General features: G+C 37.9%; 1 protein-coding gene across 1 annotated transcript in view; it reads left to right on the forward strand.

Moving 5' to 3' along the window:
• The window catches only part of LOC145981414 (ubiquitin carboxyl-terminal hydrolase 40-like), a 58,633-nt gene that overhangs the window by 19,998 nt on the left and 13,953 nt on the right, over window positions 1–24,682 (forward strand). Inside the window, exons 2-4 of the mRNA XM_083114651.1 lie at window positions 1,371–1,604; window positions 19,164–19,485; window positions 22,737–22,947. Of these exons, the coding sequence (XP_082970777.1) occupies window positions 1,371–1,604; window positions 19,164–19,485; window positions 22,737–22,947 (767 nt within the window). The remainder of the gene's footprint in view (window positions 1–1,370; window positions 1,605–19,163; window positions 19,486–22,736; window positions 22,948–24,682) is intronic.

A 24,682-nucleotide genomic window follows, 5' to 3' on the forward strand; every position in this document is an offset into this window, starting at 1 on the left:
GCAACTGCTCCCTTCCTCAGGCTGTTCACGTTTAAAACATTATCTACCTGATTTGTGTTCCAGTCTCGTGGCAAGAATTTCACACTTGCTGCTGATAGTTTCTGACAAAATATTTTCTAATGTAAAAGTATGGAAATTTACTCTCTAAAATATAAGCTAGAATCAAATTAGACTTTACTAATTACTAATACTAATTATTAATAGAAGGGAAATAACACAACAAATATTTCTGTACAAAACAATGACTGGCATCATAGATAACCCTATTTTTCTCCAAAAGATATGTTTCAATGCAAAGAAATGTGGCTTAAGGCTGCGGTGATGGTTAAGGTGATGTCTTATGATATTCCTAAAACAGAAAGATTCAAGAATTCGCCATTATTTAGAATGTCCTTTGCGTACAACAAAATATCTATATTGCAATCTAATCTTGATTTTAGTATCTCACAATGAGTACAAAAAATATTAAGACAAGTGTTTACAACATAAATTATAAGATTTAGTGTTATACTTAGCAATATATCACTGCATATGAATAAAAATGACATTTTTTTTTTTGTCTTGTTCTGTATTGTTTTGGGTGAAGCGCTTCTAAATTGCTAATTGGGTGTTATATGATTCTATAGTATAGTTTAGTAATTTATATTACATTATATTTGTGTATGTGTTCTACCTGTCTTATGTCTCACTGTATTATATTATGTGTTTCTCTTGTTTTTGTATTTGTATTTTTATTTGTATTTTTATTGGCTACCTTCTGTAAAAGGAGATCATTTCTCTGTTGAAGGAAATAAATAAATAAATAAATAAAACAGGATTCCTCAAGGCTCATATAACACTCAAAATATGGATCTCCAAACAGTGTGTTCCAGAGGTGGCGCTAGATATCACAGGTATGTGACACTTATGTCACATCCGTTGTTTAAGGGTTAATAGTAGGGGTGTGTGGAACAGACATTTTTTTGTCAGGATGCAATTTTTTTAAAAACTTGACTTTTAATCAGGGAAAAATTCACAACTTCCCAATTAAGTCAGGAAATTTTCAGTACGGGAAATGCTCAAAATATCTCAACGCTCTGGAAATCTTGAATTCTGCACATTATTTTCACCATAAGTGGTTGTTTTTGCATTTCTTAAATAAAAACTAACAATCTCCGAGAAGTTTCAAACACGTACAATGCAGAAAACATCGAGGATTAACCACTTTTAAAAATTACCATTATGAATTTTCCGACTTCAGGGTCCTGAAAAGTTAAAATCATTTTCCGAACTCAGGATCAGGGGGGAATTTTTTTTCTGGATCCCGGTACTGACTTTTCGGGACACACACCCCTACATAAAAGGATAAAATTCATTTCTGTATGTTTTAGGTTCCTCGTGGCATTTACGACGAACAAAGTGGAGTGGCGAACCAGCAGAGCCCCTAGATGACCCTGCAGCAACCCTCAAAGAGGAAGGGGTGAGGCATGGCGACCATCTATGCTTGATGGAAGGTAACGTACCGCTAAGGGGGTTCGTCTCTATCAACTTGTTCCTGTACGAGTTGAGTAATCCTTTCAACTGTGGTGATGATGACGTGGAGAAATTAGTTCAAGGAATGGCAGGTAAAAATGCCTCGAATAATTTTTTATAGTTTACATTCTTCATACTGAATTGCTGTAGTGGAATTTTGTACATCTCTGCTTAAGGGCTGTCCAGCATTGAGTTTTGGATATGACGTTTTTGTATTTGTTGTATACTGAAAAATATTTCTGTGCTGAAATACCATGAATACTGCAAATATTGGAGATACCCAAGCCAAGAATGTCGAGAAAGTAAAGAATTTACAGTATAGTGAATTTACATGTTATATACCTCTACTGGGATTTGATAAAATTGAATATACGAGGGAGTATCAAATGAAAACCGCAATTAATTTTTTTCCACTATTTTAATGCAGGGATAATGTTCGATTGTACATTATTTTTCTATATAGTTCCGTCCCAGTTCAATGCACTTACGCCATTGGATAGGTAGTGCTTCAATACGGCGTGAGAAAAATTCTTTCGGTTGACTGTGCAGCCACTCGTGCACCGCCGATTGGACGTCTTCATCAGACTTGAACCTCTGCCCTCCAAGGTGCTCCTTTAATGGACCAAAGATGTGGAAATCAGATGGTGCCAAATCTGGTGAGTATGGCGGATGTGGTACGCACTTGAAGCGTAGGTCATCGATGGTTTTCATGGTTGCACGAGCAGAATGAGGACGGGCGTTATCATGTTGAAGCAAAACACCTGCACTCAGCAATCCTCTTCGCTTTGTGCGTATCGCTGGCCTCAAATGGTTCTTGAGAAGGTCGGTGTAGGTGGCACTAGTCACTATCGTACGTGTGGACATGTAGTGTTCCAGAATAGGACCTTTCTTATCCCAGAATAAAGTCAACATGACTTTCCCTGCAGAGGGCTGGCTGCGAAACTTCTTTGGTCGCCATTCTTTGCTTGCACGTTTTGTCTCCGGTTGAAAATGGTGCATCCAACTTTCATCCCCGGTGACAATGTGAGCTAGAAAATCCTCACCCTCCTCTTCATAATGCCTCAGCAGCTCTTGACATGCGTCAACCTGATGGGCTTTCAGTTCCTGCGTCAGCTGTCAAGGAACCCACCTGGCGGACACTTTTCTGTAGCGGAGTTCGTCATGCACTATGTGTTGTACTGAACCGAAGCTCATATTCAGCAAGGAAGCCATTTCAGCCAGGGTGACACATCGGTTTTCCTGAATAAGCCGATCTGCTGCAGCTATGGACTCCTCTGTCACAACTCGCTGAGCCTGACCCGGACGTGGAGCATCAGTCAATAAAGTCATACCTTCTGCGAATTTCTTGCACCAATCGTAGACCTGCTGCTGTGACAGACAGCCGTCCCCATACTTCATCTGCATTCTCCGATGAATATCAACCAGTTTCACACCTTCACTCCATAAAAATTGAAAAACTCCATGCTGTTCCTGCTTGGTGCAACTGCATAATGGTGCCGCCATCTTGAATCAGCTGTTACTCACATCCAACCCCACCTACCGTCACTGCTTCATACTACCAGCTCGGTAAGATGTCAAGGACTGTGTCTGCAAATTTCCAAATACCTAGAAAGAAATAATTTTAATGACACTTTTGCGGTTTCCATTTGATTCTCCCTCGTAAGTAAAGTAAACTGCTCACGTGTGCTTTACACCATGCAGGCGTATAGCGGGTGTGGAGTTACGGCCCCACACGTTTTTGATCACAGCTGAAGGTGGGGTGGTGATGTGATCAGCATCATGCTCCTGACTGCCTTTACCCCCACCCTCCCGAGTTTCCTCCAGGTACCCACTTTATACGATGCTGGGTGGGTGCTGGAGCTATTTGAACAGGTGCAAAAAATCCTGGTTCTCCTCTGCCGGGATCGAACCTAGGCCTCTCGCATGATAGTCAGATACCCTATTGACTGGCATATAAAATTGAATGTAAGGAAACCTAAAATTGTATTGAGTTGTGGTTAAGATTTGTACACCTTGTTTCTTACATAAGGTAATGTGGCCAATCTCCATTCAAGATGGAGTCTGAAGCATTAATTTTTACATGCATTAATAATTAAAGCAAGTTTAAATCTCCTGTTAAAGAACAGCTTCAGTTTTCATCTTAACTGACTTTGTGGTAGGGGTTTTTCATTGAATAAAAATATCTATTTTCTAAATTTCCAAGTATATCTAAGTTTAAGAAAAATGTTAAAAAAAAAAAAAAAAAAAAAAGGTCAAGAATTTTGGATTTATTATTTTGGTAGACACCCTGAAATACCAGCACTATTGTAATTTCAGATTTTATTGTATTGATGTTTTGATGTGGCCAGTATCTGCAATTTTCAAACACTGGTTCCAGTTTCGGTAGATCAATATTTTAAGCAGCCCTACCCGGCCCTTGCATTTGACTGGATATGATTCGTTTGACGGACTGTTCTTTTATTAATGTATTCTAAAATACTGAAGCTCAGAAGGGTATTTATTAAATGATTCAACCAGGGTTTTAATAACAGTAAAATAATCATGTGAAATGGTGTGTCACTGGTGAGGTCATCCTACAAACCAATAGCACCACAAAAGACCCTAACACCTATCTTCCCAAATATTCTGTTCAAAATTTTAAACTGACATATTTGGCCCTTTGTGTGTCTGGCCTGCAATGCTTGGAGCTCGTACCGGAAGCTCACCGATGTGAGATTTGAATACTATATCCATGTGCAATCAATCCCGATAATAATCTCTGATAAAAAAAGAATTGTTGTCCGTTTGTCTTAAGATCTGGTTTTCAGCATTTTAATCGTGCCTCGAATAAATGTCTTAAGTTATTATTGCTGTGTTACTTACTATACTAATGTATTACACCTTTGGACACCCTGTATGACACAGCATAATTAACCAATCTTCGTGATTTAATTCTTCAAGTGAATAAACATTTTGATTGTTCCTCATATAATAAGTTATCTGCAAACGTTTGTTGATACGATTTTTCCAATTAGAAAAGTACCGGGATCAAACCACAATTATAGTGCGAACCAGGAAGAATCTGTTTGCCAATCCTCACTAATAAATTAGTGCAACCAACTGCCATTCACTCTATGCCTATTCCAAAGTACAGTAGACTTGCGATTAACAGAGTCCCGATAAACCGAGGGTCCGGGTTAACGGAGGGAGTGGTTGGAAATCATCACGCTTCATAACACACCCCCTGTTCATTTACTAAGTCAAGTCACGTCCGCGCTGCACATGTTCATTACATTGTCGGTGTATCCGATGGTTACGGTGGTGTTTAAATCTGTGTAGGTCTATTCTAAGCGAGTAATGCAGTACGAGTGGCAAACGGAAAAGGTGTGTGGTTTCTCTGGAAACAAAATTCAATGCAATAAAAATGTTGGATAAAGGTGAGTCTATTAAAAAGGTTGCTTCTGGTTATGGAGTCGGGGAAATGACTGTTGAAGATTGGAGACATAAGCGGAAGGACATTGAAAAGTGGGTGAGTCAAAGTGTGAGCAGGGGGCAGTGGTTTAGCATGGAAAACAATGAAGAAAGGTGAATATGAGCAGATGTCCGAGGCTTTATTTTTGTGGTTTTCACATCTGCGAGGTTTGGGAAGTCCAGTAAGTGGTCCTATGGTGCAAGCTAAGGCAATAGAATTTCAAAAAAAGTTTAAGGATGGCGAAGAAGGTTTTTCCGCGAGCGATGGATGGGTGGGCAGATGGAAGAAGAGATACGGCATTAGACAGCTCAAATTACTGGGGAAAAATTGTCAGCTAATTCATCTGAAGTTGCTGAATTTCAATCAAAAATGAAAGAAGTTGTTTTGCTTGACGAACTGACATGGGATCAAATCTTCAACTGTGATGAGACAGGGCTGAACTTCAGAATGCTTCCTAGCAAGACTTTGACAGCAAAATCAGAAAAAAAAATGCTCCTGGGTTCAAAAAGAGTAAGGAAAAAGTGATCATTTTAGCCTGTGCAAACGCATCTACCTCCCTTAAGTTAAGACCCCCTACTGATTGGAAAGTCAAAAAAACCAAGAGCTTTTAAAAACGTTAATGTCAATTGTCTTCCCACCATGTACAGAAATCCAAAAAGTGCGTGATTGGACATCACACTTTTTAATGACTTGTTTTTTAAAGAATTCGTTCCTCTGGTTGAGGTGTTTCTAATAAGAAAAATGCTTCCTAGAAAAGCGGTATTGTTGTTGGACAACAACGTGCCTTCGCACCCGGACACCAACAAACTTTGTAGCGGCGATATTAAAGCCATGTTCTTGCCACCTAACGTGACCTCACTAATAAAGCCCCTTGATCAAGGGGTTCTTGAGACTATAAAAAGAAACTACCGGCGGAGGCTTCTTCAGATGTTGATTTTCAGATTGGATGAAGGGATGAGCATAACGGAAGCTCTGAAAAAAAAATAACGGTGAAAGATGTTTTATATTGGATTGCGACGGCGCGGGATTAAGTTAAGAACTCAACACTTCAAAGATCATGGAGAAAGCTGTTTGGCTTGGAGAAATCCAATAAAACTTTGCCGGGATCGGACAATGAAAATGTCTCTTAACTCGTCCAGCTAGCTAATGAGCTACCAGTGGAAACTCCAATTGAAAATGAAGACGTCCTCGAGTGCTGTAATGAAGATCAACAAATGGAGCTGACTGACGATGCTATTGTTGATATGGTCATCAATCCTGAAGAAAATTACAAGGAGCACGACACCGACGAGAGCACTCCGAAAATATCACATTCTGAGGGACTGAAGGTGATCGAAGCTGCTATAGCCTACATTGAACAGCAAGAGGAGTCTATGCCGCTTGATCTGCTCTTCCTACAGCGTTGGCGTTACATCGCAGCGTCAAAGAGAGGAAAGAGGTTAGTCCAAAAGACTATGAAAGGCTTTTTGAAAAAGTAATCTTCTCATTTATATTGTACTAGTAATAAATATTTACTAGACAGTTTTAAGTGTTGTTTCGTCATTTACGACCTATTAGCACATTATCTCCGTATTATCCGAGTTTTTCCGTATCCGAAGTAGTCTGGGTCCCAATTAGCTCGGATAATCGCGAGTCTACTGTATTGAGAGTGAGTACCTATAATAACACATGAAACGGACTTATAGATAACCTCTTGGGAATATCTATGTGAACTTACAAGTATCAGAGGTTAAACACAATATATAAGTTGTAATCGTGTCTTAATTATCATGCAAGTTGACAAAATTGAACAAGTTATACAGCTTATTCCCCCTCCCCCTCCCTCTTTTCTTTATTTATTCCCTTAAAGTCAGATGAATGGACAACTTTTACTCTTCACTCTCAAAACACTCTCACGGATAACAAGTGCGAGAATGAAACCTTCTTGCTGGAAAAGAATTTCACAAATTCGTACATGCCATACTGAGAAAAGTGTTTATCCAGGAGAATTTTGAACTCAATAGTATTGAAAATGTACATGTTTATTGACGGAAAGCATAAACAACAATGTATATTTACCTGTATCTACTATCGTTACTGGTTGTGTGCAAAATATATTATGTAAAATACTTGTGAACTCGAGTGTACAATGAACATTATCTTATCAGAATGCTATCTGAAGCTAACATAAACTTTGCTAACATGAAAAATGTACACTCTGACGTTTATTGGAGTGTTTCTCTACAGCAATTGTTTACCTCACTATTTTTCCTTCTCTCTGAGAATAGTGAGATTAAAAAGAAAAATAGATGGTGCTAAAACATTAACAATTCTCACAAACTAGTTACCAAATATATTGTTCATATACAGGAACGATAACCTGAGTGAGATTACATGACATTAGTTACATAAGTAAGACTTGAAGCTTTCCAGAGCTACAGTTCTGACATGCCACCCAACTGGTATGCCATCTTCACCGAACCCTCCCCCCTTCTCCCCCTCCACGAACATTTATACACCGGGTTGACGCTCAGAATTGCACTTCTACACTGAAGATGAGAGTGACGGTAGCTCTCAAAAGCTTGGAATCTGTTCCACAACTCACCTGGTCGATAGCCAAAATAATTTTTTCATCATTAATTACATAAGTCCATATGCACCATAAATTCATGTCAAGTTACTTGGATGAAATACGTCTGTTACAGAGACATGGAGTGCATGTAACCGGTGTTACCGCAGGTAACAGCAAAATGTGAAGAGTTAAAAAGTTGTTTCAATAAAATAACTACATTGTTAAATACATTAACGTATTTATGGTGCATATGGCATATTTTGGCTATCGACCACTGACAGTATAGTACAGACTACAAAAATAGGGCAAGTACAATCAAAAATGTTACGTTATATGAAGTATAAACTTGAAGGTACTTATACCAGATTTGATTCGTACAGTAATCTAATAGAGGAGCTCCGAATTCACAAGCTTGACGATCGAAGGACAGTCCGCGACCTGCTGCTGCTCTGGAAACTATATATAATGGAAAACTTCGCTCTCCTCTTTGGATCTTACAATTTAAATTACGCGTTCCTAACAATAAGACGCGACCCAATCATCAAACCTTTTTCGTGAATAGAGCGCGAACAAACATTGTCAAGAAATCCCCTATCTGGAGAATGAGTATTCTCTACAATGCCTTAGAAAAGCGTAACAAAAATATTGATTTGTTCTCTATGCCATATATACAATTTAAAAACAGTGTAATGAAAACAATATCAAATAACGGTCACTGAAGCATGTATGAAAACCTGTATCTCTGAACTCTCTAACTGGGCTGTTGAGTTCATTATTGTAAATAAATAAATAAATGTCATATGGAGCAGAATTCTGTCGTCTGCTCGCTGCACAAATGTCAAACTGACCCGAGAAATGTGTGGTTCTTCTTCCCCTTTCCACCTCATTTACAAAGAGATATATGAAGAATTGACAAGGCTCAACCACTGTTCATTGGATTTTCGTGGTAACTGTCTCATGAGTGGTAGGTTTGCTATGAGTGTTTGTGGCTAAATCACCGAATGGATTGCAAAAAAAGAACAAAATGAACAAAAATCTAGATTGAAGGCATGTTTTTTGGGGGAGGGGTGTAGATGATAACGTCTTCCAGAGTAATTGTTGTACTGATGGCTGGTAACACTTTTGAAAATGCCACGCCAGGCCACTGATCTGTTAGATACCATAAAATTTACCTAAGAAAGCTTACATTCTTCAGAACTGATTAGAAGCTATAACTTATCTTTACTAACATGTAAAATGCCAAAATCTAGCATGTATTCAATTTCCGGGTGTCATGGCATCTCTTGCCATTTTGTAACATGCACATTGTTTGTGGTAGAGAAAATTCAATTTCTTGCACGTTCGTAACACTCGCAAAGCTAGCTAGTTATAATAAATGCTTAGGTGAAATTTAGAAGATTTCACACTTCCGCATTGCACAATTTAATAGTTCAATCCTATTAATTTCGAAGATCCACTGTCTTCATTCACAAAAGGGTACGGCGTTTGAAGCGGAGATGGTACACAGTGGTGCTTAGGTTCAGTAGTACTACTGATCGGGTGTAGTCTTTCGCGATTTGAAGTCGCTTACAGAGGAAAAATTTTCCTACTTGGAGCAGCAAGGTAGACAACCTGTTCATTCCAGCCTGAGAAGAAATTGTACAAGTATAGCTGTCTACAACGTACCTCCGTGCAAAGACGTTTGCTTGCTTTTCCATGTTTTAGCCATTGAAATTTCCTCAAACTGTCCAAACAAATGTTTTTTCCAACGTATGTGTTCAGTTCAGTCTTCTTTTGTACACTCGGCTTCTCTTGCTTCCAGCATTCAATCATTCACCTTTTATAAACACCCTGTGTTCCATCAACTTTCCAATTGTTTCAACAAGTGTAATGATTACCTTTTTCTAATTATACAGTGTGTTAGGGATCTTTCAATTACACTTGATGCCAGGACCAGACTGGGACCGCCAATATGGTGGTGGAAAATTTCTTTTAGAGAGGGCACTCAAAAAAAATATTCATTGTAATGGCCTGGCATTTTAGTTTAGGCTGCATTGAGATACATATTTCCTTATGTAGGGTATATTAAAAGTAGACTTAAAAAATCAAGATATAGCTTTTATTACCAACGAAGATAAGAAAATAACAAGTGTCAGGCTGTTTCACTAAAGTTTAAACGTACATCAATTCTACTCCAATAATGAAATTTGAATATACAGGGTGGCCCGAAAGTCAGTCTCCCCTAGGAGAGAGCAAAATTATGATACTTGTAGTAAGGAAATATGTATTTATTGCTGGAGAAAGGTAAGAGAACACCATCTACCGTACATGCTCAACATTTCCCATCATTTGCATTATATTCTAAGCAACGATGATACACAAATTCACACATCTTCGATAACAAACCCTTATTTGCGCTAGGTTCATCAAAAGCATTCACAGTTTGTGGTTTGGCAGCGTAGACAGCATCCTTAATTATACCCCATAAGGCAAAATCACAAGGTGTAAGATCGCTTGAGCGAGGAGGCGAGTCGAATGTCCCGCACCGCCCAATCCATTCAGACACACCATCTTGTTGCCAGATAATAGGCAGGTAGTTGTGGTACATACCGTTGTTTTCAAGCTCTGGCATCACAATATCCTGTAGCATCACCAGATAGACTCTCCTGTCACAGTTCTTAACAACACTTTACATTTAATTCTTAGAATTACATATATAGATTCTTTCGGGGGAAACTGACTTTTGGGCCACTCTATACAGTGGAGTCTTTTTAATACCAATTTGGATAATTCGAACAAATGCTTATAGTCCTTGAATTCATCTTTAATGATCCTTGGTTTGGATAATTCCCTTTTTTTTTTTCTTTTTTTTCGTATCCCCTTGGAGTTTGAATTAAAAGGAGTCGACTGTATAAATAATATTGATGCATACTGTACTGTAGAAATTCGCAACGTGCATTATCACATAAGTTATTTTATTTTATAACCTTTTCCCTTAAAGTAAATTACGCTCTTGTTAGGTCCATTAAACTACGCAAGCTGTTTTCTTAAAAATCATTTTCAGTTATTACTTATATCTGATTCATTTATTCAAATTTCGTCTCAATTTCCATGAATGTCTCAAAAGCGGTGAACATGTTCAGAAGTTATGTGTCATCATTTTGCACTTTCGTGTTAAATTCATTCCAGTCGGCATTGTAACAAGCTGAAAAAACAGACGTTTTTGTATCCTCTCTTGACTTCTTTCATTTGAAGTCTAGTAATGCAGACAAAATATTTTTATTGTGGCAATACCTCTGCTTCTCCATCTTGTTGTTCCTATTGCTGTAAGCCGAACAACACTGGGATTTTGCAGAAAGTTAACTTCCAGGAGTTTGGGAGACTCAGAACATTCAGACACTGTGCTGTGTCTGTAAACACTAAATCGAGGACATGAGCAAAGCACCATGTGTGGATGTGTTCTGGAATAATTTCAGCAAGTTTTATAATTCACGAAAAAGAATATTGCTTTTCCCTGACTTACAGCATGGGATTTATCCCTCTCATGGCTGCACCACCCCTCATAGGCTGCAATACTTTGGTCCTTGGGGATGCTACATACCTGTTATGTACAATAATGTGTAAATACCTCAATGTTTCGAAAGAAGTATCTGGAAATTCTCCTACATTCCATTTTTTTTCAAATACCACACTGCTTATAGGACGTGGTTGTGCAGTTATTAACATTAAAACAAGTAGCAAAATGTAGTAAATAAAAAATAATGAACAATAGTTCCACATACAAAGCTGATTTTATGTCCTTATCTAGTTGATTGTTCAAGGTGTCTTTTGTCATGTGAAGGAGAAGCACTCACGTAGCAGAATTACTTCGCATGTTAATCTTAATGTTGCAAGCTGATCGAGCAAGAATATTTGGTAAAACTATCAAAGCCGGGAAATGTCTGTAACTCGTTTATTCTGTAATTGTTGACATTCATACTTACCTATTCTGCATTTCGAAAAATTGTTTAAAAAGGGATTTAGCTTTTTTTAACGAAATTAGTATCTATTGTCGACATATCAAGTAATTATTGTTCGTTCTTTTCTCGTTTCCTGAACACTCAAAATGGCAAGCAAATCTTGACTAGCATTGTGTTTCAAACGACAAAGCAGTGTTTCAACCTTCTAAACAGAAAAATTCCCGCATAGCCCCAAAAACCATTCGGGATAGTATGACCATCCACGAATAGCCCCAAAAAACATTCTGGATCGTATAACCATCCACGAATAGCCCCAAAAACCATTCACGATAGCCCCACGCACCATCATGGTAAGGTTAGGTTATGTTGGGCAATATAGTGAAAAAACTGTGTGTTTGGAAGCATTTACCGGGGATTACGTCATCAGATGCTCGCAACATCCGGTTCAAGTACATGGATGGAAATGCAAAGAACAGCTTTCGTGCATCGGACGGACATAATTTTAGAAAAATACATGATTTAGTGGCCAAATACATTGAAAAATGCGAGAAAACACTTCTACAACCTTCCGAAATTACACAGAAACTCAATTCCGTAAGTACTTTCTCCTGTAAATTTAAAGAAATCCATTTCCCGGCTATGACATTTTTACCGAATATTTTTACTGCATCCATTTCTTTGCAAACAGACCTAAATAATTATCTAGTAGGATGCTAATACTTTCACACGGCAAGTATACAAGACCAGACCGTAAACTAACACCATCCGAGTACAAAATCGTGAGCCCCTCACTTTTCATTTGGAACATCACACCAAAGTATTATCTAACAGGGTGAGATAATACTTTATCTACAAAATAAAATGATGTTTATTATTTTATGTGAAAATACTTACTTCAGATTATCACAAGCAGAATGGAACTGACAATTAGTGTGATTCCGAAGAGTGTACTTTCTCTATTCGCCTAATGCACGGTCAACAACTTAAATCCAACATCTTAAATAATCACTGTACACAGCACCAATCACAGGTGCCGATTTCACATAAATATTGAAGGGGGGCGAATTGACAACAATATTTTTTTTTTATACTTCTTGAGGAATTGGGGGAGAAAGGGCCTTGCCCCCCTAAAGAAGGTGCCTGAGGAACATGACGAGTAAGAATGTAATAAAACACCAGTAGTCAACACACCAGTAAAGAAAAGGTTTATTCACAACTGCTATATCTGTGAGTAATCGGAGAAAAAGGTGCCAAATGTGTGTTTTCGGAAGGGCACCGAGACTTGAGGGTGCACCGGGATTTTGCCCGGTGTGGGCCACCCCTGCTTGATGCCTGTAGCATCATGTCTCAACTTCTACAATTAATTGTTAAAGTGCAACTAACTGAAACGTTCCTCTCATTCTCACTTTTCGTATGTGAATTTTTTAAGTTCTCCCAACAAAAACGTTCCCTCAATTTATCCCTGACCGAGAGCAGACTTGAAAAACACTAGTATTCTGCGCGAAATTTAGAAAATTTCAGGTAATAAATTTTAAACCGCGTTTACCGCAACCATCATGAACTGGTATTCTGCTTACAAAACAAGATTAAATGTGTTACGAGGGTGGATTGAAAAGTTCGTGGCCTGACCTAGAAAATGAGAAGATATTTGGATAAGTTATGTTTTATTTTTCCACGTAATCCTCCTCGAGGGAGATACATTTACGCCACCTCTCCGGTAACGCTGCTATACCACTTTTAAAAATTGATTCCTCAAGGTCTGCAAAATACCCCAGTCCATCACTTTTCACCTCTTCATCCGAAGAAAATCGCTGACCCCCCAAAAACTTTTTCAGGTTTCCAAACAGGTGAAAGTCCGAGGGGGGCAGATCAGGCGAATAGGATGGGTGCGGCAACAGTTCGAACCCACAGGAATGAATTTCTGCCATGGATGCAAGGGACGTGTGAACGCGCGCATTATCCTGGTGAAACAACACCTTTCTTCGCAGCATTCCTGGCCTCTTAATTTTAATTTCCTCGCGTAAACGTCGCAGCAGGGTGCAGTAGTATTCAGAATTGATAGTCTTTCCTTTTTCCAAGAAATTGATTAAGATAACGCCCCTAGCATCCCAGAATATTGATGCCATAACCTTGTTTGCCGACAAAACCTGTTTGGCTTTCTTTGGGGTAGGAGATCCTTGTCGTTTCCATTGCTTTGATTGTTGTTTTGATTCCGGTGTATGATGGTGCACCCATGTCTCGTCCATAGTCACAAATCTGCCAATAAACTCCTCCGGATCACTTTCAAACAGTTCCAAACAATCACGGGAAAGGGTGAGTCGAGTGCGTTTGTGTTCAACTGAAAGCAACTTGGGTACCCATCTCGCAGACACCTTAGAAAACCCTAAATCGTTCACGATAATGTTTTGTGCTCGCTCATAGGAAATGCCCACAGTCTCAGCTATCTCGCGGATTTTGATTCTGCGGTCACTCGAAATCAGGTCACAAATTTTATTGACATTTTCTGTTGTGGTCGAGGTTGCAGGCCTGCCACTGCGGGGGTCATCTTCAATGCTGTTTCTTCCACGCTTAAATTCAGCCACCCACTTTTTCACCATGGAATACGAGGGCGCGGAGTCTCCAAGCGTCTCTACCATGTCCGTATGAATTTGCTGTGGTGTTTAACCCTTTTTATGCAGGTACTTAATGACAGCGCGATGCTCTATTTTCTCCATGTCACAAATTTCCGTCACTTCTGCCCACTAAAAGTCCTCGCCTGAAACAATAGAGCAATGAAATGAAATGAAATTTTACACGGTGACTACCAAAGGATATAGCTATGCAACTAATGTATGAAACTTAAAATTAAAAGCTTCCTTCCTACTCAGGCCACGAACTTTTCAATCCGCCCTCGTATCTTCGACAATGAAATTTAACAATCAAAAATGCAGAATGTGTCAAATAAATAAACTAGTAAAAATTTACTTAACCACTTGCCTTACTAACCCGAATTATCTCGGATGTGGTACTCTTCCGGCAAAATATTATCCCGAGTTATCTCGGAAACCTGAGGAGTTTGAATGTAATTTTTTTATCGGCCCGTACTAAGTCGGGCGGAACTTTCATGATGAATTGGGTAGGTGGAGTTAGTTGCAAGTCCAGCCAACAGATGTCTCGAGCGTGCACTAATTTTTGTACCTCCCTTGAGGCACCAAGAAGTGAATAAAGACAGCTTTTTTGCATTGCGTGACATTCGGTTGCTTGCAAGAATGCATTGTTCGGAAGCGTTGATTCGGTTGCAACTTGATGGAGTTAGCAACAATGGATTTTTTGTCCAATAAAACTGTAGGTCGGGTTCCTTTACAATGCTTTGTAGTATTGTAAGAGCAAGGAAAATTCGCATTTCGTTCACACTTACTTGATTCCAAGTTGCATTCCCTTCTTGCACTGCAAATGTGTTCGTTTCAATCAATATTATATCATTTATAACATAAACAACATACCATTTTGTTCGTTGCATTATTGTTAGTAAATATCACAATTTATATCACATTTAACAGCTCCGAGTATACTCGGGTTAATAAAGGAATGCCTATTTGGAGTAGAATATTTTGATTATTTTTGATTGTTGTACCAAAAATCATTGTTAATGTAATTTTGCATGTAAAGTAGTAGTAAAATATAAAATAAAAAAAAGTGTAAGATTTTGACATCAATTTGGAAAAAAAGTCGTAAGGCAAGTGGTTAACTAAGAAATTATGTCTCTTTGTTTTGAACAACCTACAAGTGAGACATCTATTGTGAAACCTTGCAAGTAAATTGAACTTTCTCATCTACCACGTAGGTGCACATTCCGAAACGTAAAATCAAAGATGAATATTGTTTTGACAAATACTAATATCGAAGAATATTACATCAGTCGTCATACATGCAATGCATACTTTTGAATCAGCACAGTTTTTTATCAGGGAACATATTTATCTTCACATATGATACTAAAATCAAAGTTATTATCTTTGTGAATCATGATATGTTAGGTCGAAAATTTGTACTTTTATTTGCCATATTTTGACACGTATCAGCTTTTAGTACATATTTGAGTTATTTTTACATATAATTTACATATTTTCAAACATTTGGCGACATATATTCCATTCCATATTCATGCTATTACTTCATTTTCCCTTCTTGAGTTCAATATCAAAGGTTTTCTGTACATATGTATTCTTCGTTCTTCTTGTCAACCACAGAGAATGCAAGCTTAATCCTTCCCCAATTAGTTTTTGTGCATAAAGTAGATACAGGGTGTCCAAAAAAAAAGGTAACCGAAAGATAAGGTAATGACAATTATTTGGTTACCTTTTTTTTGGGCTACAGTGTATAAACATACAATTCGTATGTTTACTGTAAAATGTCTGAGCAAATTAATTTTTATCAATAACACAGGGCCGCATGGATTCTGTTGTTTTTATAATTTTGGGTGTTTTACATGTATTTGAACTTGCTGGTGCTGAAACTGGCATTAGTTTTCTCACATCACGCAAGGATTTTTTACAATTCACGATTTATATATGAGGGTTGTGGTATGCACGTTTCAGTGCAATTGAAGTGATTGTCGCTAGATGTCACTGGTACGTTTCAAAATTATTCAACAAGTAATAAAGACGAACAAGCTTTAAATACAGAGAAGTTTTGTTTTATTTAAATTAATTAATATGTTCCTTGCCTAAATGCTGAAAATAATACTATGTAAAACATTGATATATCATTTGAAATTAATTTTATATGTAACTCTCAAAAGTCCTAATTTGCATGGTGTGGCCATGGCATCTCGTGGTTGTCTGAATAGCCCAGATGTGTTTTGCTACATCTGCGGTGAATTTGTTCCTCGGGTACAGAGACAGGAAATTACAGATTTTGTAAGAAGAGCATATTACGCATACTTTAAAATTAAACTAGGAGATCAAGATAAATCGTGGGCCCCACACAAGGTATGTAGATCATGTGTGGAATCTTTACGAAACTGGAGCATGGGAAAGCAGCCATCTATGCCATTTGCAATACCCATGGTGTGGAGGGAGCCTCAGGATCACAGCAATGATTGTTACTTTTGTTCCTGTGAAATTGTAGGTCGAAATATTAGAAACAAGAAGAGGATAGTCTATCCCAATATTCCCTCTGCAATGAGACCTGTGTTGCACGGTCCAGACTTGCCTGTACCGACACCTCCATCAAGTCTTGAGTGTGTAAGTGATCCTGGTTCACTAAGTGATTCAGTGGAAGGAAGTGAAATGGAAGATTACATTTATGACCCCCTTCACGGATCTCGTGACCCTATACCGTTCACTCAAAGTGAACTTAATGATTTAGTTAGAGACCTAAATTTACCTAAAGAATCAGCTGAGCTTCTTGGTTCCAGACTTAACGAAAAGAACTTGCTGGCTTCTGGAACAATATTTTCCGAGGTACAGACACCGAGAAAAAGAGTTTGTGCCTTATTTCTCAAAACAAGATTCTCTCGTGTTTTGTTGTGATGTGTCCGGTTTGCTGACTAAGTTAAATTTTCCTTGTCTTTCAACTGGTTGGAGGCTATTCATTGACTCGAATAAAACAAGTTTAAAATTTGTTCTGTTACATAATGGAAATAAGTTCCCCTCAGTTCCTATTGCTCATTCTGTGTCACTAAAAGAAACCTACTGCAATATGCAACTTGTTCTTAATAAAATTAAATATGAGGACCATGGTTGGTTGGTGTGTGGTGATCTTAAAGTTTTGAGCATTTTACTTGGACTACAATGTGGATATACGAAAATGCCATGTTACATCTGTGACTGGGATAGCAGGGCACAAAATTACCACTGGGAAAGAAAAGAATGGCCAATACGGAAAACGTTAAACCCGGGTTCAAAGAACATCGTACAACAACATTTAGTCAGTCCTGAGAAAGTTGTACTTCCCCCTCTTCATATCAAATTAGGGCTGATTAAACAGTTTGTGAAGGCACTTAACAAGGAAGGACAATGTTTCCAGTTCATATGCAACAAATTTCCATCCCTGTCGTACGGCAAAGTGAAAGAAGGTGTTGTAACATGAATCTCAAATTACATTTTTTGCATTCGCACCTTGATAACTTTCCACAAAATCTTGGTGAATTAAGTGAGGAACAAGGCGAACGGTTCCATCAGGACATGAGGGATATGGAGAAAAGGTATCAAGGACATGTTAGCATGATGGCTGACTACTGTTGGGCATTGTACAGAGAAACGCCAGAAGAAAATCACAAGAAAGTTAGGAAAGCTTACAGAAGAAAGGCTAAACAGAACTGAAAAATATGTATTGTGTAATGATTTTCTTGTGTGTATATTATATACTGCTATATGTCGTTTTCTATATTATATGGGTCCTTTGTGTCTGTCTATATTAATTTTAAAATAAACATGTTGATGCTTTTAGTATGATAAGCTACTTATTCTGATTGAAGAAAAGAAAAATTATAATAAAACAGTATGCAATATTGGACAAAGCCCAAATTTTGAAATTTGATTTGTAAGGAAACCTTGCGTGATAGAGAAAAACGAATTTCATATTCGTGATCAGCATGGCACAAATAATAAAGTTCACCTATTAAACATAAAACAACATTAAATTGAATTTAATTTGCGGCCCTGTGTAATTAGAGATGGGACAGATTAATCTGTACTCTATCGGTATTGACCGATATAGGCATATCAGTGTATCGGTTTATCGGTAAAATTACCGATTATTTTACTAATCTGATATATCTATAACTATCTTATAATTTAGTGCAAAATTCTGCCATATTGTTATAATTTTTATGGATAATCTTCATGCCCTACTTTTTTAAAAGGTGAATGTCTAAATATACATCTTCTTTTGCACTGTAGTCACCTTGAAACAAACATTTATTAAGGAGGTCAATGAAGTATTCAGGTTCTTCAAGGACCATTTGCAATTTTATATCGGATCAGTAGAATATCGGTTATCAGTATTGGCCAAATTCATATCGACCCATCCCTATTACAGTAAAAATTTCTCAATAACGGACAGGCATGGTGGAAAAATAAATGTCCGTTATTAAGAAGTGTCCGCTATTTAGAAAGAAGTGTAGGATGTTACACAATAGGATAAGCATATTACAGTACGTACTTTACGAACATAATGTTGTTGACTTCAACCTTTTCCTTTAAAGTCAGTCGTTTGCTTTTCTGCGACATCGTAGCAGAAGTGACACACACTTCTTAAGATATCTACTGTCTGCACTTTTGAAAAGAGATACGTTAGGTGTAAAAGGAAACAATGCACGCTAGTTCAAAATACTGGCCATTATTGTGTCGAATTATTGGAATTGCGACCTTTTTCTTTCAGGCTGTCCGTTATTAAGAAGATTTATTTGCGTTGGCAGGTATTTTTCTGTGTTCGTGTCCGTTATTGAGAAGTAATATTGCCGTTAAACCCCATGTAGTTCTGCCGGGGAATTTAAAAATGTCCATAATTTAGAGGTGTCTGTTAGGAGAAGTTTCATTGTAATAATATTTGTTATTATTTTTCAACTTGAATGTTTTTGAAAATTTGCCTTAAAAAACCTGAAATTTTTATCTGTATCGTACTGTAACCTCTGTGCATAAATGTGATGGTGTCAGTTGTAGGTTTTCATTATTGTTCATTTCCGTACAGTTGCTGTTATATTCATCCTCGGTTTTGTTTCTTCCAGACATCTGTGCCGATCTGTTATCATCTCCCAAAATGGACCAGGCAGCAAATCCAGATTCGAAAGCTTTTGGCTTGGGACCGTTGGAAATAGGGCAGCAATGCACGCTTGATAATTTCAAGCAGCAAGTGATTGATTGTATCGTCGGTTCAAACAGTCACAATCTCTCAACGGAAAACGTCCGTCTGCGGATGATCGAGCAGGATGGAGAGAATTCTAGTCTGGGGAGAATTCTCCGGGGCCACGCTCAATCCCTTCAGGGCCAGAAACTCTCAAATGGTTCTGCAGTAGGAATTCAGTTGCTTCCACATGCAGAGGACCTTGGGTAAGTCTTCAAATGGAAAAAAAAATGTCTTGTTAGGCCAGCCGCACACCAGAACCGACACGACACGACAAGTCATTCTTGTCGCAAACCGTCTCCGTGAAGGTTGAACATTAGTCCCTTATGGATGGCCACAAGCCGGACAAAACATTTTCTCGAGTCACCTTGGGATGGTTTGCAACAAAATAACGAAGGCTGTGGAATTTGGTCTTGTTTGGAGCAGCTTGCAACAGAATGATTTGTGCATGCATCAATCTATTCATTTCAGGCACAGACATCTAATCGCAGGCCGGAAATGGGATCAACTTGAAACCAGTTGTCATTGAAGCTTATACAGGTGGCGGAAAAAGAACGCATGTATTTGAAATAAGTGTAACGTCATTGATATTCAAGATACAGACGTTTTATTAACACCAAAACCATCGATAAGAAATGCAGTTTGGATTGGTATACAGTGATGATTTAAGTATGGAAGATGATGTCGAAAGAATGCAGAACTTTGAGGACAGGCTTGGGATGTGTGTACAGCAACAATGACATCATCTTTTGGTGTTTTGGTGTTAATAAAACGTTTGTATCTTGAATATCAACGACATTACACTGATTGCAAAAACATGCGTTCTTTTCGCTCCACCTTGCATGAAATGGTTCTATTGTTTCTTCTAACCAATTATTTTCTAGAAATATATTCAATTCACAACATTTAAACTGATACATCAGTTCTACATTCACATTGACACACTCAATCTGGTTATAATGAATCATTTACATGCTTACCACATTATTAAAGAGAGACCAAGATCATCTGCGTACGTGGATGAAATCTGCAATCAAAATTTAGCCAACAAACAAAAGTACTCGTCATATCGTGTTGCTTTGTAACTTGTAGTGTTGCATTGCACTGTGTCATGACAGATCCGGTGTGTGACTGGCCTTAATTTTAAACTATAACATACAGTTGGATGACCACAATGTGTCACATATTGTCTCAAATCTGATATTATTCCAATTTTTTTTTATGCTGTGTTAAACCGAGAGGGAGAGACTTTTTTTTTTGTCCTGTCCAAGAGGCTATGTTGTCAGTGTTGTTACATTTTTATCAAAAAATAAAGCAAATCAATCATCCGATGCCAGCATATCAGTATTGGCTGATACCAGTGATATCGGCATCAGAATTTATTGCTACAGTTTTATTTACTAATACTGGCCAATACATTTCCAGTGTTTTGATTGTTCAAGGAGTCCGCAAAATTCGAAGTTTCCATTGATTTTGTACCAATATTGTGTGAAAAATTTTTATTTTGTTATTACATAACTCTTATTTTTATATTCTGGTGTAGTTTTTTAATATTTTGAAACAAATCTCTGGTACATTGATGCTCACAAGTGGAGTGGATTACTTTTACAATAATTTTAATCATTATTTGGAACAACCTTTAATTGTTACAATTTTCAAGCATCGGTGTTAGTAACAGTGGGAATCATGGGCGTCGTCAGAAATTTTTGTGAGGTGGGTCAAACAACAGAAAAAAATATTTACAATAATTATTATTATCATGCTTATGATTATAATGATAAAATAACTTATATTAACTAATTCCAACAAACTTTTATTATTATTATTATTATTATTTATCCTTGTTGGAACTTTTATACTTGATCCACCAGATGAGTGAATCTCCAGCACATGTAGCTATTTTTTTTATTATTTTTGAACATTTCATACAATTATTGCACTGAAATGCACAATTATTCTATTTTGTTATTAACATTTACACCTCAGTCAAGAAAAAGCTTTAAAGGTAAGAAAATTTGGATACAGTGTTTTCGTTGCATTGCCTGTCACACAAAAGTGTTTTTTTTTATGAATTTTGAAAACTGGTTTTTTGTTTAAGTTATAGAATATGAAAATGTAAACTGGTTCCTGTATTTAGCACTCAATTGTTTACAATTTAACACACTTTTTGATTCATTATTTAAAAAAGTAAAGTGCTCCCCTGTACATAGCACCATGCCATGAAGGCGTATAGGGGGTGTGGGGGTAACGCCCCACACTTACTTGATCCAGTCGTGAGAGGGGTGATGTGATCAGCATCACGCCCCTGACCGCCTTTACCCCCCAGGGTTTCCCCCAGGTACCCATGTTATTCGACACTGGGTGGGCACTGGGGCCGCTTCCAACGTTACAAAAGTTCCCGGATTTGAACCGGCTGGGGATCGAACCCGGGACCTTTAGCATGGTAGTCAGATGCGTTACTGACTGAGCCACCGTGGCCACTTTTTGATTTGATTCATTATTATGTTCTTAACAGTAAAAATAAACAAGCATTCTTATTTTTTTGTAACTTGAATTGAATGATGCCAATTTCCTGGGAGGATGGTGGACGGACCTGTCCGTCCTCTCCTCCCCCCAGTACCTATGGTGGAAATCAGTAAGATCATCGGTATGGCTAATGGCTCAGTCTTAATCAAAATAGCCGGACCCTGTAGCAGAGTGGTTAGCACATCGTGCTGCGAGGCCAAGGGTCCCAGGTTCGAATCCCGCTCAGGATTGGTTGTTTGTGAATGTCCATTCATCAATTTCATCACTCATCCCCATCTTCGCAAATTAGCCAAGTGGCACAAACACGAAATAAAATGAACTAAATCAATCAATCAATCTATTAATCAAAATAGGTCTTCCGATGGTGCAGTGGTAGCGTCGTCGTCATGTAATCAAGAGGTCCTGGGTTCAATACCTTCTGGAGGCACATAGTACAATTAAACTGTATGTTCAGTCCCAATTAGCCTTAATGTGCATCAAGTGGACTTAAAACTTCAATTCAATCAATCTAATCAAAATAATATACATATTTTCATGGCATTATAATCTGCTGTCTCAAAATGTTATTTTAAAATAATTTTGAAAACTACAGTTTTTACGTTAGATATTATCCACAGTTTTAATGTTATAGATATTACCCACAGCATCATAGACAGAACTTTGCCATGCAGTGCAAAGTGCTTCAAAAGTTACCATTCATAGCATACATATCATACATAGCAGTTTTGTGGTTACACAATATGTTCAGTATGTTCCTCCAACTGCCAGACCCTGCCTGGAGGATGATCTCGATGCATTCATCTTTCGTCAATGTTATTGTGTCGCTTTACCAGAAGGAAAAGAACAGTGACTCTTGAATCACAGTGTACTTTCACAGCATTTACCACACCACACCATGAAAGATTGAAATGCCATGTTTTCTGTTTTGCAGACCTCATCAGATAGTTCTGGAGGTGTGGCTTCATGTACCCGGAAGCCGTGAGTACGAGAGTCCGCGAGAGTTAATATGGGATGCGTCGGATGCTTCCCTCAAGTCCCTCCAGCAGTCTGTAGCAGACTTGCTACATTTGCCTGCAGAAAGGTTACTCCTTGCAAAATACTTACCTAGCAAAAGGGATTGGCTAGTACTGAAGGAAGAACAGGTATTTATCCTGAATTTTTTAATGTACTTTCTAACTAGCGTGATAGAATAGTATGTTTTTAAATATCATTATACTTGACATGTTACTAAGGAAGCTGACTCAAAGAATATCAGGACCTCCCAGATGACGCAGTGCTTGCGTCGTCACCTTGTAATCAAGGGGTCCCAGGTTCAATACCCGGTGGAGGCACATAGTGGTTCGGATCCAGTCCCAATTAGCCTATCTGTGCATAAAGTGGACTTAAAACACCAACTCACTCTACTGATATCATTTTTGCTTATTTTTAACCCTTTTGGTGCACGTGCAATCACTGTTCAGATCTCAAATTTTGTGTATGAATACAAAATACTACAGTTTACAACATAACTTCAATCACTGTTCAGATCTCAAATTTTGTGAATGAATACAAAATACTACAGTTTACAACATAACTTCAATCACTGTTCAGATCTCAAATTTTGTGTATGAATACAAAATACTACAGTTTACAACATAACTTCAATCACTGTTCAGATCTCAAATTTTGTGTATGAATACAAAATACTACAGTTTACAACATAACTTCAATCACTGTTCAGATCTCAAATTTTGTGTATGAATACAAAATACTACAGTTTACAACATAACTTACAAAAAATTGATGTAATTTCCTTCAAGTGCCACCCAAAAAATTCCAAAAATCTACATTTTTTTTGTTTGTACATTCTCTTTATTACTTCTGTTACTATGTACAGTACAGACCTTAGAATTTTTATACAAATACAAACTACAGGGCTACTACAAAAGAAATAGACACTTTCAATGCTTTATAAATCCAAAACTATTTATGTTATCGGGAAACACTTTTCACTGTTTTGTAAAAGTAATTCTTTAAGTTTTGTTTCGGGAACTCATAGATGTTCAATATGTGCTCCTTGTGTCACATGGCACACATCAAGACGATAATCAAATTCAACCGAAACCTGGTGTAAGATACCTGCATCTACACTTTTCACAGATGCCGTGATGCATTGTTTCAACTCATCTAAATCATTAGAAAGTGGGGGGACGTACATCTTGTCTTCGACAAATCCGCAAAGAAAAAAGTCGCATGGTGTGAGATCATGGCTCCTTGGTAGCCACCCTGTGAGAGGATGCTTGTCGTCTTTTGGACGATCGATCCAGCGCTGTGGAAGGGGTTCGTCCAGAAAAGTCCTAACACCTTGGTGCCAGTGAGGTGGTGCTCTGTTGTGCTGGAAGATAAGTTTCCCCCGTCCTGATGCAGTTGAGGCATCAACCAATTCATTAGGATTTGGTGATATGCAATTCCTGTTACTGTGTCTTCTTCAAAGAAGAAGGGTCCGTAAACCTTCATTCAGGATAGGGCACAGAAGACATTCACTTTTGCAGAATCTCGCACATGTTCAACCGTCATCGTCGGACGTTCAGTCCCCCTTATTCAGACGTTTTGTTTATTCACTTTGCCACTCGCGTGAAAAGTTATTTCATCACTGAAAATTATCCACTCGATGAAGCCATCTTCTTCATACATTCCTGCATTTCAATGCAGAAATATCGACGTTTAACTTTGTCATCTTCCTTTACATGCTGTAATAACTGCAAAAGCCTCATTTTCAGTCTCTTCCGTAAAATTTTCCACACAGTTTGTTGTGGCAGTTGTAGTTCCAAACTTGCCCTTACTGTGCACTTTTGTGGACTTCGCTGGAAAACATCACGGAAACAATCCACTTTTTCT

Source organism: Lepisma saccharinum, chromosome 29 (genome assembly GCF_977018435.1).
Source record: "Lepisma saccharinum chromosome 29, izLepSacc3.1, whole genome shotgun sequence".
NCBI lineage: Eukaryota > Metazoa > Arthropoda > Insecta > Zygentoma > Lepismatidae > Lepisma > Lepisma saccharinum.